This window comes from Pleurodeles waltl, chromosome 3_1 (assembly GCF_031143425.1).
Source record: "Pleurodeles waltl isolate 20211129_DDA chromosome 3_1, aPleWal1.hap1.20221129, whole genome shotgun sequence".
Taxonomy (NCBI): domain Eukaryota; kingdom Metazoa; phylum Chordata; class Amphibia; order Caudata; family Salamandridae; genus Pleurodeles; species Pleurodeles waltl.
The window spans coordinates 238,918,124-238,935,779 of NC_090440.1; the positions used below are offsets into that span (position 1 = coordinate 238,918,124).

Here is a 17,656-nt window from a genome sequence, read left to right on the forward strand (position 1 = left end):
CATACCACTCTCCTATCCTTATCTTACCACATCTTTCCCAGCTTCTATGCCAGTCTCCTGTCCTTATCTTACCATGTCATCCCGAGCCTCCATGCTACTCTCCTATCCTTATCTTACCACATCTTCCCAGCTTCCAGGCCAGTCTCTTGGCCTTATCTTACCATGTCATCCCAAGCCTCCATGCTACTCTCCTATCCTTCTCTTACCACATCTTCCCAGCTTCCATGACAGTCTCCTGGCCTTATCTTACCAGGTCTTCCACAGCCTCCATACTACTCTCCTATCCTTAGTTTACCACACCTCCTCCGGCCTACGTGCCACTCTACTATCCTTATTTTACCACTTCTTGCCCAGCCTCAATCTCAGTCTCCTTCCCTTATTTTATCACTTCTTCTCCAGCCCCTATTCCCGGCTGTCCTTAGATTACCAATTCTTTCTCAGCCTCCATGCCACTCCTATCGTTAGCTTACCACGTCTTCCCAGCCTCCGTGCCCCTCTCCTGTTAGCTTACCACATCTTCTCCAAATGTATACCTCTCTCCTCTGTAACTTGCCACATCTTCACAGCCTCTATGCACATATATCTGTAACTTACCACGTACTCCACAACCTCCATACCACTGTCCTGTCCTTCGCTTGTCACATCTTCCCAAACTCTACATAATCTGTAACTTACCACATCTTCCACAACTTCCATGGCTCTGTGTGGTCCCACCTCTGCCAGGTTACTACGCTCAAAGGCTTGGACCATCTAAAAAAACAAAACCAGTAGCAGTGACAATGTCTCCTTATGCATGTAACACCTGGCACTATGCACAGGTTTTTAGGTCTGCTCAACAACGCTTTCTCTTCTTCTTAGCAAACGCAAGATGTCTGGACTGAAGACTAAACAGGGGTCCGCCCCGGGTCTCCACCACTGTGCGATGATGCAAAAGGCCATTCTGGCTGCCTAGAGAGTCATATTGTGCTCTGGGCAAACCATGCAAAATTCTCAATACATCAAATAGCAGCATGCTGAACGTACGTGATCTGTTAATATATTTATGCTCATGTTTCGTTTGTAAACCTTGAAAGCATTACTTTAAGTAAATGAAAGCCTTGAAGTAAATAAAACAAATCCAAAACAAAGAGCTTTCACCCTCAGTAGATGATAGATGAGTGACCACTGACTGCACAAAGGATAAACTAGCATATTGTGTATAAAGCGCATTAGACTGTTTTCATGATGAGGACAAAAAGGTATCTTTGAAAAGAGAATGGAGCTTGCACAGATTTGTCCTGCACAATTGTTTATATAAACAAATGTATCATACGAATGTAAAAATCTCTAAGGTTCTATGAGGCAACACGCAACTCCTTGGTAAATAAATAAATCCCCAAGGTGAACCCCTGCACTCAGTGCATGGAAAGCTCTTGCCCTAATACTTGCACCATGGGATAATGAGCGCGTAGTGTTTTGATGCTAGAGCGTATACCAATCCTACCCTCCCACCCAAAATGGCTTCCTCCAAAACGCACGATCCTTTAACCGGAACCTGCCCCCGTGGGCGCAGCTTGGTCAGAAAGACTGGGAGGAGGTGAGCTTCAGATTTTCCAACAATCACGCTGACATATATTGTAAAATACATTATACGACAAGCAGGGCATGAGAAGGGCTAAAGGGCCAGTGGAAAGGGAGAGGAATGCAGGTTGGTAGGGGTACGAAGTGAGAAAAGACACAATGCTATGCAAAATAACCAACATTTTTGAGGACTTTCAAAACAGGGAGAAAGAGTGTGCGTGAGCTTTTTCGTTTGTGTGTAAGCAAACAGTCCTGGTAAAATCCACACAAATGACAGCACACCATCCCCGACTGGAAGCACCTACACCCAACTATTTATTCGAAAATGCATTTATTAGGGAGGTATATGACACCCCAAATACCCCCGAACTGCAACACACTCGACTCAATCTGTTGTTTCCACTCTAGAAGAACACAAGGTAAATAAATAGATGATGACAGCTCTAGATAGATACGCAACGGGAGATTAACAGAGAAATATGAACCGTTCACTTTGAGAGAGACCTTCAGAAGGTGGGGGTCCCGTGATGCAGCACATATGCATTTACGGTGCTGGGGGAGGGACAGGCTGCTGCAATCACTTAGCTCACATTAGAGGTAAAAGTTGTGCCTAGTATGACTGAAAAGGAGATGTCTCTTCTTGTGAAGACCCACATCTCTGCTTCCTATTCTGCTGCAAAGTACCACATCACTCTAGCTTTTGGCATTTGTTTCAGTTCAAAGTCCTGTGCAAAGTAAACCGGGCCTTGGAAAGCACTTTCCATTAAATTGTGGCATTTAGCTTGAACTTTTGCTCACTTTGCAGCTTGAAGGGTATTTAAAAAAATAAACGGTTGTTTTTAATGAGTATTCCCTAAATGTTCAAGCCAAATTCATGGCCATGCCATTTGATAGTGAGCAGCTGTTTGGAGAGAAAACAGACAATGGTCTTCCCCTGGAGTGCTTCAGTAACTGCTCACAAGTTTAGCCTGGCCTCCTCAGTCCATTAGTTCTTTAGTGTTATTGGAAGTTTTGTGGCTAATCCAGGGTGGTGTAGTACGTGCAGAGACCACATTCATCTGTCAGGCTTAAATTTAGGGGATGAAACCAGCATCAACACATGCAATGTCTTCCAAGCTCTGCTGGCCCAGTGACCTTAAATTCTTCCTCCTCTGTCCTCCATCAGTCATCTTCCAGATCCCTGGGTCACCCAATGTACTCTCAAGGACTACACCCTCCCCTTTCTGTCTCTTCCCCTGACCTCATCTTCCACCTTGCCTTGCTCTAAATCACATGGCTCCATTGTGAACATGGAAGTTCTTACTTTGACCATGGGCGCCATAGAACTGTTACTCCCTGGATGAAAGGGGCATGGGTTTCTATTCCTTTTACTACATCAATAAAAAAACGAGATGGCCTGAGACCCATCCTAGATCTTCACCTTTTGAATCTTTAATTTGACAGGACAAGATGCTGTTCCTGAGCCAAGTCCTACTGGTCTGAATGAGGAAGACTTGGTCTCCTTGGATCTTCAGGGCACCCTTGTGCTGCTGTAGATCACTTCTGGATTCTTCCCTCCTCCACCCCTCCATTACTCCAGTCAATCCAACTAACAAACTCACATATCCGCGGCTCAAATTAACTCATAATAATACTAAAACTGTACTCATAGTTCCCTATCCTAATCCACCACTAATTCCTTTTGGATTCCGGAGTAGCGTGCTACTCGCCGAAAATCGCTTCAACGCCTCATCAGGGGTAGTGAGCGCTATATAAATACTATTATAATACAATACATACAATGCGAGTTCACAAGGATGGTTTAAGTGACAGAGGTGAACAAAATGACAGAGGTGATCAAAACAACCTAACAAGATGCATAGAGAAAGTCTGGTCAATTATACTTTTAGCCCATTATAAGGACGTTTAAGGAGACATTCACAGAACACAAAAACATAATCTATTACTGCTTGGGTTTTAAAGAGTGGTCCTTTGCCCCAAGTCATGACAGCAATAAAGACATGACAAACAGAGAAGTAGCGAGCTGGGTGGCCGTGTTTTAAGTGCTAGGAGATCACATTTAGGGGGTCATTCTAACTCTGGCGGGCGGCGGAGGCCGCCCGCCAGAGTTCCCCCGACAGAACACCGCTCCGCGGTCTGAAGACCGCCGCGGTCATTCTGTGTTTCCCGCTGGGCTGGCGGGCGACCGCCAGAAGGCCGCCCGCCAGCCCAGCGGGAAACCCCTTCCCACGAGGAGGCCGGCTCCGAATGGAGCCGGCGGAGTGGGAAGGTGCGACGGGTGCAGTTGCACCCGTCGCGAATTTCAGTGTCTGCTAAGCAGACACTGAAATTCTTTGTGGGGCCCTCTTACGGGGGCCCCTGCAGTGCCCATGCCATTGGCATGGGCACTGCAGGGGCCCCCAGGGGCCCCACGACACCCCATACCGCCATCCTGTTCCTGGCAGTTCGCCCGCCAGGAACAGGATGGCGGTATGGGGTGTCGGAATCCCCATGGCGGCACAGCAAGCTGCGCCGCCATGGAGGATTCCTGAGGGCAGCGGAAAACCGGCGGGAGACCGCCGGTTTACCTGTTCTGACCGCGGCCGAACCGCCGCGGTCAGAATGCCCTGCGGAGCACCGCCAGCCTGTTGGCGGTGCTCCCGCCGACCCCGGCCCCGGCGGACCTTGACTGCCGGGGTCGGAATGACCCCCTTAGTGTACAAAGACGGGGAGAGTGGGTTTCATTTTGCAGCAACTGCCACTGATAAAGCTGGGTCCTAAACGTTACGCTTGCAGATTATCCACAGGGAATCAACTGAGCACCTAAGGGGTGGGAGAGAGGGTAACTGTTGAAACCTGCACAGTGGTGTAAACCGGTTACTGTTTATGCCTTGTGCACCAGGCACATTGAGAATGCTCTGTTGGTAACCAATGGAAGGATGACAAAGCAGGAGCTTTGTGATAATGGGAGGACAAATCCAAGGCCATTATGGCTGCCACATTCTGGACTGACTGTAGCCCATGTATTGAATTTTAATGGGGTTCCACAAGCAGTGCATTGCAATAGCAGATTCCTGCTGAAATAATGGTACTCTGAGTGGAAAGGAGAATAGGAAATAAAGTCTGAGGTGGTAAAAAAGGCTCTGTCGACAGCATTGATTTGTGTGGTAACACTAAGAATCGAGTCGAATTTAGCTCCCAGATTCTTTGCAGCTTTCACTCAAGGGAGCCAAATTCTTTAGGCCAGAGCAAATTTTGCCAATAGGAAGGCGGCAGAAAAGGGGCTAAGATCTCGGTCTTACATCTCCTTTCACTTTAATCGGTAATGACTCATTCAGGTTTCCACTTCCTATAAGCAATTATGTAACAATGTTTATATCTTGCAAAATGTTCAGTACAATTTGCGAGTCATCAGCATACATGAAAAGATCACAGTTGTATGACTGAATAAGGGATGCTAGAAGATGCATAAATATTCAATAGAAGGGGGACAGTAAGGTCCTTTGAGGGACCCCACAATTTGTGTAGCGAAAGGTGGTAGAAAATGAGGACAAGACACTTTTTGATACTGTTGGGTCTCAAAAAAGAGAGAGAGAGAGAAAGGGTGAGGCAGGGCAATTGGAAATTTGGCTGATAATTAACAAGACATCTTTAGACGGGGTAGCTACATAGTTGCCAAAAGTGCCCCAGTGTTAATATTCTTGAGGCTATCCCACACTGATGTTAATGTGGAGATCTTTTCCACAAAAAAGTCTGCAAATTGGTTTCACAAATCCTCAAAGTCACTCTGCTGACCCACAAAGCCTGGTTTCTTCACTTCTTTCAGACTCTTTCTTTCACCCTTATCCCTTGGACATTCCCTGAGACCAACTGTGATAGTAGGTCTTACACTTGAAGTTGCCCGTAAACATCAAAGTCTGGCTTTAGGCCTTCTGCACTCTCTTCACACTGGGTGATGCCATGTCAACCCACCACCATTCATTTAAAGAGAGGAGCCCATGTTGGGAGAGCACATTTACACAATGATGATCAAGGAAGGGCATCAAGTCATGCTGCCTGGGATTACTGGAGTAGATGCAGTCTTCTAGAGAAAACATCCTCTGCAATGATGATTTTGGGATTGGTAGATTCACCCAAAGTGGCTCACTGGAGAGAAGCCCATGCAGGGAGACCACATCATCTGCCTATGGCGGGTTTGGTGTCAGCTGGGGTGGCATCTTTGGAATAAATCATATGTTAGAGAGAGAATATCCACAGCAGTGGCAGTATTAAACAGGTTTTGATTTGTGCAGAGTGATATCACTTGGGAGAATCCTGTGCGGTGGAGACCACATCCACTCCAGTGATAGCATTCAGCAAGTTTTGAATCATCCAGGGTGACATTGCTAGAAACAAACTGTGCAGGGAACATCACATCCACTGCAGTGAAAGTATTAAGCAGGTGTCGAGTCATCCAAAGGGATATCACTGGAGAGGATCCTGTGTTGGGGGAGCCCATCAATGGTGGTGATGGCACTGGGATAAAATCAAGTCATCCATAGGGAGGACACTTGGAGTGGATGTGAAAGTCCCGAAAACAAAAGACCGTGATAAGATTCACCGATTCACCACCAGCTCCAATGATAAATATCTTCATGTCAGGTATTAAAAAAATGGAGAACATTCTCTCGGGAGGGCAAACATTTCTATTTATGCACTGTGTTTCTACAAGCAAGTTTTGTAAAGGAGAACCACTAATTATCTGTACGTACAACAATTAGTAGGTCTCAGTAATCCCAATTATAACTTTGTAATGCATCCTGCAGAACACTACTGGGGAGTACTATACCTTCTTCAATACTTAAAAAGTGGCTAACATGAGAACAATCAAGTTGGACCCGTAGTTTGGATCTTTTGGCATCACACACATCTTTTCAAGAAGGATAAAACAACTAGCATTGAATTATAATTGTATTTGTATTCATGTAACACTTACTACCCCTGGCGAGGCGTTGAAGTGCTTTGCGGTGAGTAGCACGCCACCCTGGAACCCAAAAAGATTAGTGGTGGATTAGTATATAGAAATATCAGTTAATTTGAGCGGTGGACATGCAAGTCTGTTAGCTGGATTGAATAGAATAATGGAGGAATAGGAGAGGGAAGAATCCAGAAAATGATAATTGGGAGCTCATAGTAGTAAGATGAGGTTTGGGATGAGTAAAGGCAAGATGGAGGATGGAAGAGTCTGTAAAAAGGGATTAGGGATGTGTCAAAGGGGAGATACACCAGGGAGAATTTAGTAAGGTTGTTTGGGAGATCATAGTAGTAAACTGAGGTTTGTTGTGAGCCAGGAGGTATAGAGGAGGGAAGAGTCTAGGAAGGGTTATTTTGGAGATCATAGTAGTACAATGAGCTTTTGGGATTAGTCAGAGGGTGGAGATATAGGATAGATTGATAGAAGTAGAGAGTGAGACAGGGTAGTACATTGGAGAGCTTGATTTTTTTTTAACCTCTTTTTTCTCTCTTGTTCAGTAGGAATCCAGCGTTGTCTGTTGATTGTTTATTATGAACCTGAGATATTGGCGATGCACTGGATGAATAGGAATGTGGAAGTAAGCATCTTTCAGATCGAGTGCACCCATGAAGTCACCTTATTGTAGTAATCAAATGACATCTTGAAGAGTAACCATGTGAAAACACTCTTAGAGGATGGACTGGATCAGGGGTCTGAGGTCCAAGATTAGCCTAAAGGAATCATCTTTTTAGGGTATAAGGAAGCAGAGTGAATAAAATCCCGTGCCTTGTTGGTTTATAGGCACTGGTTCAATGGCACCCTTTTGAGAAGTTGAGAAGCGCCCGAACTTCCTCTTTGAGCAACTGTTGATGTCCTGTTGCGAGTCTGTATGTGAGGTGGGATGTTTGAAGGAGTGGAAGTGAGCTCCAGACAATAACCACTGGTCGGAGGTTATGTTCCACCATGCAGGAAAGAACTGTTGTTTCCTCCCCCAGACATGTGTGGTGTGATCAGGGGGGATTGTCGGCAAGTCAAGGCTTGGTGGAGAGGCGGAAGATTTGTTAAAACAGCCTTTGCCTCTGCCTTTGGAACAGTTTCCTCTATATGAACCCCTATAATATCCCCTTGGGGAGGATGTTTGGGTTTTACGGTATGATGTGGCAGTTTCAGGGGAGGTTGTTCTGGATCCTCCACGATAGGAGGAGTGGCGAAAGAAGCCACATTGAGATGGTGTTTGCATGCTCCCATAGTCTTAGCTGTCACATAGTCCTTTTTTATTTTTGCTAGAAGGGTGTCTACCTAGGGTCGTAAAAGATGTTTTCCATCAAAGGTGAGAGCTAGTAAGTTCTGTGGAACTTCAGGGTTAAAACCTGACACTCCAAGCCAGGCATGTCTTCTAAGGGGCAGGCTTGAATTAATGCCCCAACCTGCTGTGTCCGAGGGTTGTACCGAGGGTACAACATATACTTGTATTTGATATAAGTTCCCCCTCTGAGGCAATCTTTTTTTGTGCTCTTCAGGAAGATGCTGGAGAATCTCCTCCATCTTGTCCCATTAGCCTGGTCATAGTGCAAAAAGAGACCAACAGGGTTTGCAATCTTCCACTGGTTAGTAGCAGGCGCGGATCCTCCGTATGGGCGGAGAAGCGTCGCACTCCCGCCAGCACCAACCGTTGCAAATCTTTTTACATGGAAAGCATGATAAACTTTGTTTATTATGCTTTCCATGTAAAAGGGGCGGGGCATCGCGGGTGATGAGCTGAGGGGAGTGCACTGTGCAGTCCGCTCAGAGCGCATGTGTGTTTGGCCGGCCGCCTCGGGCCGGCCAAACACACATGCGCACAGGGCTCTCTCCTGCCCAGCAACACGGTCTGCCCAGGCTCCCAGTCTGCCTAGGAGCACCCTGGCTGGGGGCTCCTAGCCAATCATGATGCTGCTCTGAGCAGTGTCAGGATTGGCACAGGGCACGCTGGGAGCCTGTGCCTGCAGCAGCGACGGGTGAGGAGCGGCGCGGGAGCAAAGCAGGTAAGTGTTTTTTTAAAATTATTTTTCTCCCACACCCTCCCCTCCCCCCTGCAGCCACCGCCGCCACCTAGCCCCAGCCACGCGAGCAGCTACTGGTTAGTAGACTATGCGACCACTCTCTTACCTGCAACTGCAGTGTCTATTTTCTTGCTTTCCTGATCTGGTGGGGGCGCATCAACAGATGTCTGAGAGTCTGTCCTTTTACGAGCTGTGGCCACCACTAGGGAGTCAGGTGTAAGTTGTCCCATAATGTATGTAGGGTCACTTGGTGAGGGTTTATATTTTTGATCAACCCTGGGAGTGATATCTCTAGCCCTAACAGGGTAGTTGTAAATGTCTTGAGTGTGCCTATGCATACCCTTAAGCACTGGCCGATATTGTGCTGAACGCTGATTCAGGGTTTCAAATAATCCTCTAAAGGCTCAGTACATAGAGGTACTTTTCGACATGTAGCCACGCTACTTATTAAATTATGATAAGTTGTATCATTGGGGGAGATGGTATAGCCTGATATAGATCCAGGTCTGTATTATTGGGTGGGTCTGCGCCACATGAATCCCATAGAATGTCTGCAGGTGGGATTGAGTAATGATCGACATCCGCCTCATCCCCTGTGTAGGAGTGTAGTGAACTTTCAGATGACTCAGTAAAAGAGTGAACAGGTGAGCGTTGTAGTGATGGGGTGTGCACAGCAGGCTGGTGATGGTGGTGGACTGGTGTGCAGTGGGCTGGTTGCCTTATTCTTCTTTCTTGGAGGAAGAGGAATGTCACACGCCCCCTTGTTTAGGCATCAGAAAAAAATCATTCAGGTAAGTATGTTTTTCAATAGGAATTATTTTCCCTTTAAAAAAGTGGGCACAGTGCAGTTTCTGAGTTCTTCAATGTTTTCCTATGGGAGGAAAAACAAGTTCTATGAACAGGTAGAGTACAGCGACTTACAAGACCAATCTCCAGGAGTTAAAGTGAGTAGTGGGCAAGGTCCAAGGCAGCACCAGTACTACACCAAGGGGTACGAGCATGGGGGTAGCCGGGTGCAGGGTGCAAAACAGCGTTGGGTGCCCAATGTTTTCCAATGGAGATCGGTCACTGTAAACAGAGGCTGCAGGCTCTGGCCAGGAGGCCAGGAGGGCTGAACCAACAGCAGGGCTCAGGCCTCACGATGCTCAGGCACAGGTAAGAATCTTTGATCCTATTTTCCACCACTCAGAGGTGATGGTTGCAGAGGTGTTCTTGGGTGTCAGGTTTTCCTTATTGGAGCGGTCGCAGTGGAGGGGATGCTGCGTGCAGAGGCTGCAGGCATTGTCGGGGAGTGCAGGAGCGGTGAAACCACAAAGGATTCAGACTCTGGAGGGCTGGGTAACCTTGTCAGCACCAGTGGTCCACTTCAACTCTGGTTGGAGACGGCGTGTGCAGTGGTGAGTTCAGGTCTCGGGTTTTGGTGGTTCCAGAGAACTGCAGAGTCCCTTTTTTTGGAGTTTGCTGGAGAAGAGGAAGTCTTTATTGAAGGCAGGCAGTCCTCCTGGGTTTCTGGAGTCACAGCTTCAGGACGTGTCGACTGTGGCGCAATTTTCAACAGGGATGCAGACAGGCCAGTGGGGTTTGGTACCAGGTCAGCTGCTTCTTTTCTCCTCTTCTGTTTTCACAGCTCTTCTGTGTCCTTGGTCTACTTAGGTCATCAGAATATGCTTCTTTGGTGCAAGAGGCTAACCTAAATATTGAACTTAGGGCCAGTAGGCGTGTGTAGGTAGTAGCCAATTGGTTAATGACACTTGAGGTCACTGCACCTGCTATATGACCTCTTCCTGAGGGAAGTGGGCTTAACCCTGTCCCAGAATTCCTAGGTATGCCATCTCAAAGATGGCTACCTCTGAAAATCTGTGTTCACCTCGACTTAACCCACCTTAGTGGTGGTACTAGCCTGGAGGTGGCACGCTTACCTTGACTGGCTAAGCTACTCGCCTACCCAGGTGTCAAGTGGGCTTTGGGCGGGGGGTTGGCTTCTTCCTCTCCTGCGAAAGGAGCCAAATTTGCATTTCAAAAGCAGCAGCCCCTTGAGGCTTACCGCCTTAGGAAGGCTAATCTGCAGGTCATCCGGTGGGATGGGGTGTTACATCCTATTCCCAGACAGGATTTTGTTCTGGGCCTCCTGAGAGCAAACGGCTCTCACTCTAGGGGGCCAAAACTGTGTCTCTGTGGCAGGCTGGCAGAAACCCGTCAGCAAGCACACCAAAGTCTGGTAGGGTTTCAGGGGGCACCTCTAAGGTGCCTTCTGGGTGCATGTACTGGTAAATCCAACACTGGGATCATGGTGGAGTCACCAATACGAGATGTTTGATACCTGTTCAGAATTTTGCGTTCATCGTTTAATACTTTCCAGGTGCTTGATGGGCCAAGATGTTTAGTTGATCCTCAATAGAGCTTCAAATCGGCAGAGCCCGCCGATGCTCTACTCCTGGTGCTGACAGAAAGATTGAGATCCAATTAGCCCTCTCCTAGCTCTTGGGAGACTGGGGCACCCTGCAAGTGTGGCGCTGTTGCCAGGGGTTTTTCCTTTCAATCGTGGCAGCTGCCGGCCCGACCCAGCAGCACAAGCAGAGACCTCTGACCCTGCATCCTTGCAGGCAGGTCACTTCCTCCTCACCACTGCTCCGGTAAGTGCTGCCATTGTTTTGGGCTTGTTTGGGCTTGTTTGGGCTTGTTTGGGCTTCTTGGCTTCTCCTCTCCTGGAAGGCCCCGCCCCTCCCTCCTCCTCGGAGCTCTTCTCGCTCCTGACTCCTGCTGCACCCGCCCCCGCCCCCCGCACTCCCATTGGAGGTTTCCCTCCCTCCTCCCAGCTGCCACTCCCTCCCACCTCGCCTCTTATGCCGGCCGCAGCACGGACGTGCGCAGCGGGCGCTCCGCTGGCGCACCGAAGGCACACCAAAGGCAAGCCCGTCTGCGCCTGTCCGCGCCAAGACCGCGCCCACCGCCAGACCCCATGGCCAACACGCCTCCCGCGCCACCAAACACCTTTACACTGCCAACGAACTCCACGCCCTTAATCCAGGACGCTCCTCCATGTGCTTCCAGTCCACACCGACGCGCACCAAAGGACCCTTCTCCTGCAAAGCCTGCAATTTCACCTACAACCTAACCTCCAAACACAAAATCAAAACAGACAACCGCCTAAGATGTATCCTACTTAACACCCGCTCTGTCCACAAACATGCAATTGAACTCTGGGACCTCCTGACCACATACTCGCCCGACGTCGCATTCCTCACCGAAACCTGGATGAATTCGGCCTCAGAACCAGACGTAGCCATAGCCATACCAGAAAACTACAAGATCACCAGAAGAGACCAAATCAACAGACCAGGAGTGTCGCGTGGGCTCTCATTATCCTAAATGAGACTACTGGATTTCTAGGGAGCAGGGTCATTCCTGGTGTGGGGGACTATGTCGTACCCACTTGGAAAGACCTCTGCCACCTAAATCCGGTTTTGCTCCGGCTAACTAGCAGTGACTCATCTCTCCCAAGGGGAAGGGATGATTGGGCAGCCGACGCATGACATCTTTAGTACTTCTCAGGGAAGTCGTGGTCACTCAGATCCCAACCAGCTCTCTCATTTACAGTATGATCTCATATACAAATGACAAAGGCAGTTTGAGTTTTATAGATTGTTTTAATAAAACGACTGCATTTTAGATATTAAGGCGTGAGCCGCAATAACCAGAACCACACAACACAGTAGAATTGAAATAGTCACGAGGAGAGTGAAACATAAGAATAACGCTATCATAGTGTTAATAGGTTACTTTCTCTCTGAGTCTGTTCTATTTCGAGCACAGCATGTTAAGCTCTAAGCTTGCCTTTCAGATTCCCTGGGGAGACATCAACCCTCATACCTGAGCAAAGGCCTGCGATCAGGTTCAGCATCTGCAACAGGGCAGTCAGCGTCTAGTTGTGGTTCCCTGGTCGGAATCTCCCTCTCCCTTGTATTAGGACAAGGAAGTGTTTTTATAACTAACATGTCAGTGTGATCACAAAATGTCCCTACGCAAGAATGTATATCTGCAATCCAAAGACTAAACTCCTACCACGTCTATCGGCAATGTACCAGACTGTATCCTTGACTGAAGCACAGAGTGAACAAGAATGTGTTATTGAAAACTCCAGTGCTGGAGTAGGCTAAACAGTGTGATATAAAAAATAAAACAAGACCGTAGAACTGGCTATTTGAAAAATAACAGTACGAAGCTGAATAAAATGCATTTAGAGCAAAGTGCACAGAGGCTCTATGCTGCGAGCAAAGGAATAAAATACATCCAGGGCAAAGTGCACAAAGGCCTAACGCCTGAAGCTAACGCGCAAAGGATACATAAAATTGACCACACTACAGGAGGAGGAATCGCCTTAGTCCACAAAAACACCATCAGAGTCTCCACCAACTCCCACGACACCATCAACTCCGCTGAGCACCTCCACTTCAAAACCCACATCAATGCCAACAACACACTCAGAGGAACACTGGTCTACAGACCCCCTGGACTCAGACCGCAGTTCTGTGACAACATTGCCAACGCCATCAGCTCCCAAGCCCTCGCCTCAACAGAATACATCCTCCTTGGTGACCTAAACTTCCACCTAGAAAATAACAACAATATCAACACCACCAACCTAATCGACAACCTCGCCAACTTCGGCCTCAAGCAACTCGTCACTACACCCACCCACTCCGCAGGCCACACACTCGACCCCATCTTCTCAGCCAGCAACCACGTCTCCTTCAGCCATACCACCGAACTCAGTTGGACAGACCACCGCTGCATCCACTTCTCCTACCAAAAACCAGTCACTCACCACCACCGCACGCAACCCCCCAGACGCAACTGGAGCAAAATATCAACAGATCAACTGATCTCCACTCTCGCCCGGGCCCCACCCCCTGGGACCCCGGACCCCAACATAGCCACCACCAACTGCATCGCTGGATAGAAGATTGCGGCAAACACCCTTGCGCCGCTAAAAAACAAACAAACACCTCCCACAGAATCAAGGCCAGCTGTTTCACCCCAGAACTACAGGAATCCAAACGGCTATGTCGCAGAATGGAAAAAACCTGGCACCTTGACCCTACCAACTCCAACCACCCCCCTGAAGCTACACCCCTGCACCGATGGCAGCAGGGTAGCTCCATTGATACTGCTCCACTGATACTGGGAGCTGCGCATAGTGAAGTGTGCTGCTACTCCCTTGATGATGTAGTGGCATCCTCTGGAGTGCAGCAGGGCCTGCGGCTCCTTGCGCTTGTTTAGACCTCGTTTTTTTTCCACTGAGGTCAGCTGGACCCTTGGAGGGAGCGGTCCTCTGTATGATTTAGTGGCATGGCTCCTTGGAGCCGCATAAAATTGAAACATGCTGCTTTTACTGCTGGTGGCCCTCTAAACTTGTGTTTTGTGTTTTTTTGCCCCTCCTGGCTGTTGGGTGCCTGAGACACATGGCACGGGCGGACTGCTCCCAGATTGGGAGCGTTTACTAGTGCCTGAGCCACACCAAGGGTGCTAGTAAAACTAGGGATGATGGCTGGCTTGCTGGGTGTCCCTGCTGTTTTTCCTTGCAGGCCCCCTACCTGGGGCTTGCCTGTATTCAACTGGCATACTGTGAGGGACGAGATGTGCAGGATTGGCATCAGATTCTCATGCTGCCCACTCTGACTTGGTGGAACAAGTGGGCTGCTGGGGTCCACACCTAGGAGGTGCATACCTGTGGGCCACAGCAGTTACGCCAGTTGTTATACCACCCACGCTTCTCATGCCCTCAGCTTCTTCATATGGCATTCAAAATGGACCAAATCCCCCATCCATGGGCAGCAATAAACCCACCAGAACCCAAGGATAACATAACATTGAAAAAATACATAGCCCCCACCTATTGAGCCTGTGGACCTACGGACTCTACTACCCCTCCTCCAGGCCCCAACTTCGGAAGACACGGGCAATTCAATCCTCATGCACTGCCCTGGAGTCCAAGATTGGGAATGGAGGGTGGAGGTCTCCCTTCTGCGCCAGGATCATCGTGGTGTGGAGGACAGGGTCATTGAAGCAGAAGGGTGAGTCTTGGCGCTTGAAGACACTCTGAACAAAATTCAGTCCACAGTCCCCACACTGTTGGCAACATCGAAACTTCTGAAAGAAAGAGTTAAAGACACTGAAAACAGGGCCTGGCGCTGTACCCTTTGCTTTATGGGCTGTCTGGAGGGCATTGATGGCCCAACTCAGGAGCCTTTCCTTAAGTGATGGATTACCCCCCTGGTGCCCACATCTCAGATCTTTAACTGCTTTGTGGTGGAAAGAGCGCACATGTCCTTGGTGCACACCATGGAATTCCCCACCCGATTAAATGCAAAAATCCTGAACTACAGAGATCATGACAAAATAATTCAGGAAGCCCGAGAAAAGGGGAAAATCACCTACCATTCCCAAGGTATAATGAGATTTCCGGACCAGACCCAGGGTTTTCAATGACTCCAGAAATCGTATGACGGAGTCACAATGAAACTTCAGGCAATGAAATTGCAATACATGCTGATGGTCCCAGCAAAGCTCAAGGTCATTCACAACCCTACGGCTATTTTCTTTGATACTCATCAAGTCGGCGTGGTAGTAGGTGATGGAACAAAGACCCTTGCAATGCAATCCGCCTCCTGCATGGGGGTTGCCCTTGGCGCAGGGATACTCCTGGGACCACGCTGGGCCCACTGTCAGACATTGGAAATTGTGGAGATGCCAATGCCAAGCATTGACAGTCAGGCCATACTCTGATGGCCCCATGTAAGAACCCCTTAGACAGAATTTCCGTCCCAACACCACAGCTCAAATCCATGGCCCCACATCCACAGGATACTCACCAACCCATACCTTGGACCAGGAATCCTCCATGGACATAACAGACACCGTCTGAAGTCTCCTGGGACTCCGATACCCTGTAAGCACAACTGTAGCTTTCATATATTGCGGATCACTACGGACCCAAGTTGGAAACACTCCTTTGAATGTACACCCAAGTTTGTATTTTGTGGTGGGGAGACATATGTTTCTGGGGGGCTGTGTTGGGGGGGAGGGATGTGGTGGGAGGGCCCAGACATTCATTAAGTTAGCCAGTTCTGGCATTATTGGTTTACAGTTGTTGACATTCTATTTTACACACCACAATACTAACAACTGCACTTTACTCCCACATAACTCAAATTATGTTTTTAACTGACACCGAGAGTGGGCAACTCTGGCCACTCAAGACTTTCCCTTCCTACCTGATATGGGCTCCGTCAGTTTCATGACATAGAATGGCAACAGCCTTAACAACCGTATTAAGTGGGGCGGCACTCTGCTTTGCCAAACACCATGGCCCGCTGTTCTCCTATTGCAGAAAACCCATTTGCCCCTTCCTGGCCTGCTATGGGTATGTCAGAGTCTACCATGCAGGATACACATGGGGATTAAGGGAAACAGCAGTGCTCCTCTACAAGGCCTTTCCGTTGGTCACTTTCTGAGTGAGTCCAGACCTATGGGACATTATGTTGTGGGCTAGGGCACCCTTGAGGGCTGTATACTCCACTTTATTAGCATGTATGTCCCGCCCAACTTGATTCATCATACTATGGATAATATGCAAACAGTGGTTATCTGCCTCTCCCATGGGATTACCTTTATTGTGAGGGATTTCAATGATATTATGACCTCCACACTAAACTCCGTGGGACTTGGAACCCCTCCCCGCCAGAGGAAGGGCGGATGGAGGATTGTGGGGCTGGGTTGAGGGTCTGGACCTCTGTGATGCCTGAAGAGAATGGACCCCGTGTCCAGACATGCGCCCACCACTCTGCAGCACATAAATCACTTGCATTGATCTGATACTACTCCTTGCCTCCGATTTCCCATACACAGTAGCTCTCACATACTGCCCCATGGCATTTCTGATCACACCCCAGGGATCCTGGTCTTAGGTTGTTGGAGGAAGGGACCTCACCCAATGTCGCGGCTCAATGCTTGGTGCCTGCAGCAATGTGACTTTAGAGAATTCCCTGTTCAAGCAATAGGTATTATTTACTAATTAAATCAAGACAGAAGGGGCTTCCTTGGCATGCTGTGGGCGGTGGGTAAGGTCACCCTTTCAGGACTGGCACAGTCCCACCAACATGGGAAAGAACAAGCCACAACAACAACAAGAGACCAACCCGAAACTCAACATCCTCATTAGAAGAAATTGGCTTTGCCAATATGACTGATATTTAGCACCACCATCTGGCACTTCAGAGAGTATCACTTTAACAGCTGGCTCTCGATGAGGTTCGCTAGTGCTGGTTGGCATCATTGAAAAGGGTTTATGAGTAGGGGCATAAATTGAGCAAACTTCTCTTCTGGCTGGCGATGGAGGACGTCACTTCTTGGACCATCCCAACGATTACAACTGAGAATGGCACAGTGGCAAAGACAGCAGGAGTCATGACAGTAACATTCATGGCATACTACAGCGGCATGTGAACAGCCCCAGAGGGAGGCTTCATCACCACTAGTGACTGACATCCTAATGCTGAGAGTTAGTGGAAGCAACAGGATGACTCGGACCTTCCACTCACGATTGAGGGAATCACATTTACACTTTGCGACATGAATTCAGGGAAAACACCAGGCCCAGATGGTTTCTATATGAAATATTACTGATACTTTCAAGCCCAGTTGACCCCTCACCTCCTACACCTATATCAAGATGCAATTGATAATCATAATTCCCTCCTGAACTTGACTTGGCTGCCATAGTGGTGCTGCAGAAATCGGACAGACCACTGCATCATTGTGCATCTTATCGCCAAAACTCCCTTATCAACTCTGAAATAAAAATATATGCCAAAGTACTGGGTAGCTGGCTACTTAAAATCCTCCCACACATGATTCACCCAGATCAATGTGGGTTTATGACCAACAAGAGTACCAGGCATTGTCTCCGTAAAGACATGGGGGGTCATTACAACATTGGCGGTATAAGGTGCTTACCGCGGTGCAGAAGACCGCCAAAACACCGCCGCGGCCGCGGTAGACAGCCACAGCTATTATGACACAC

The 17,656-nt window shown here is 48.4% G+C and overlaps 1 protein-coding gene across 1 annotated transcript in view; it reads right to left on the reverse strand.

Moving 5' to 3' along the window:
• The window catches only part of LOC138283986 (myosin-13-like), a 346,976-nt gene that overhangs the window by 291,907 nt on the left and 37,413 nt on the right, over window positions 1–17,656 (reverse strand). Inside the window, exon 3 of the mRNA XM_069222310.1 lies at window positions 676–750. Coding sequence (XP_069078411.1) covers window positions 676–750 — 75 coding nt within the window. The remainder of the gene's footprint in view (window positions 1–675; window positions 751–17,656) is intronic.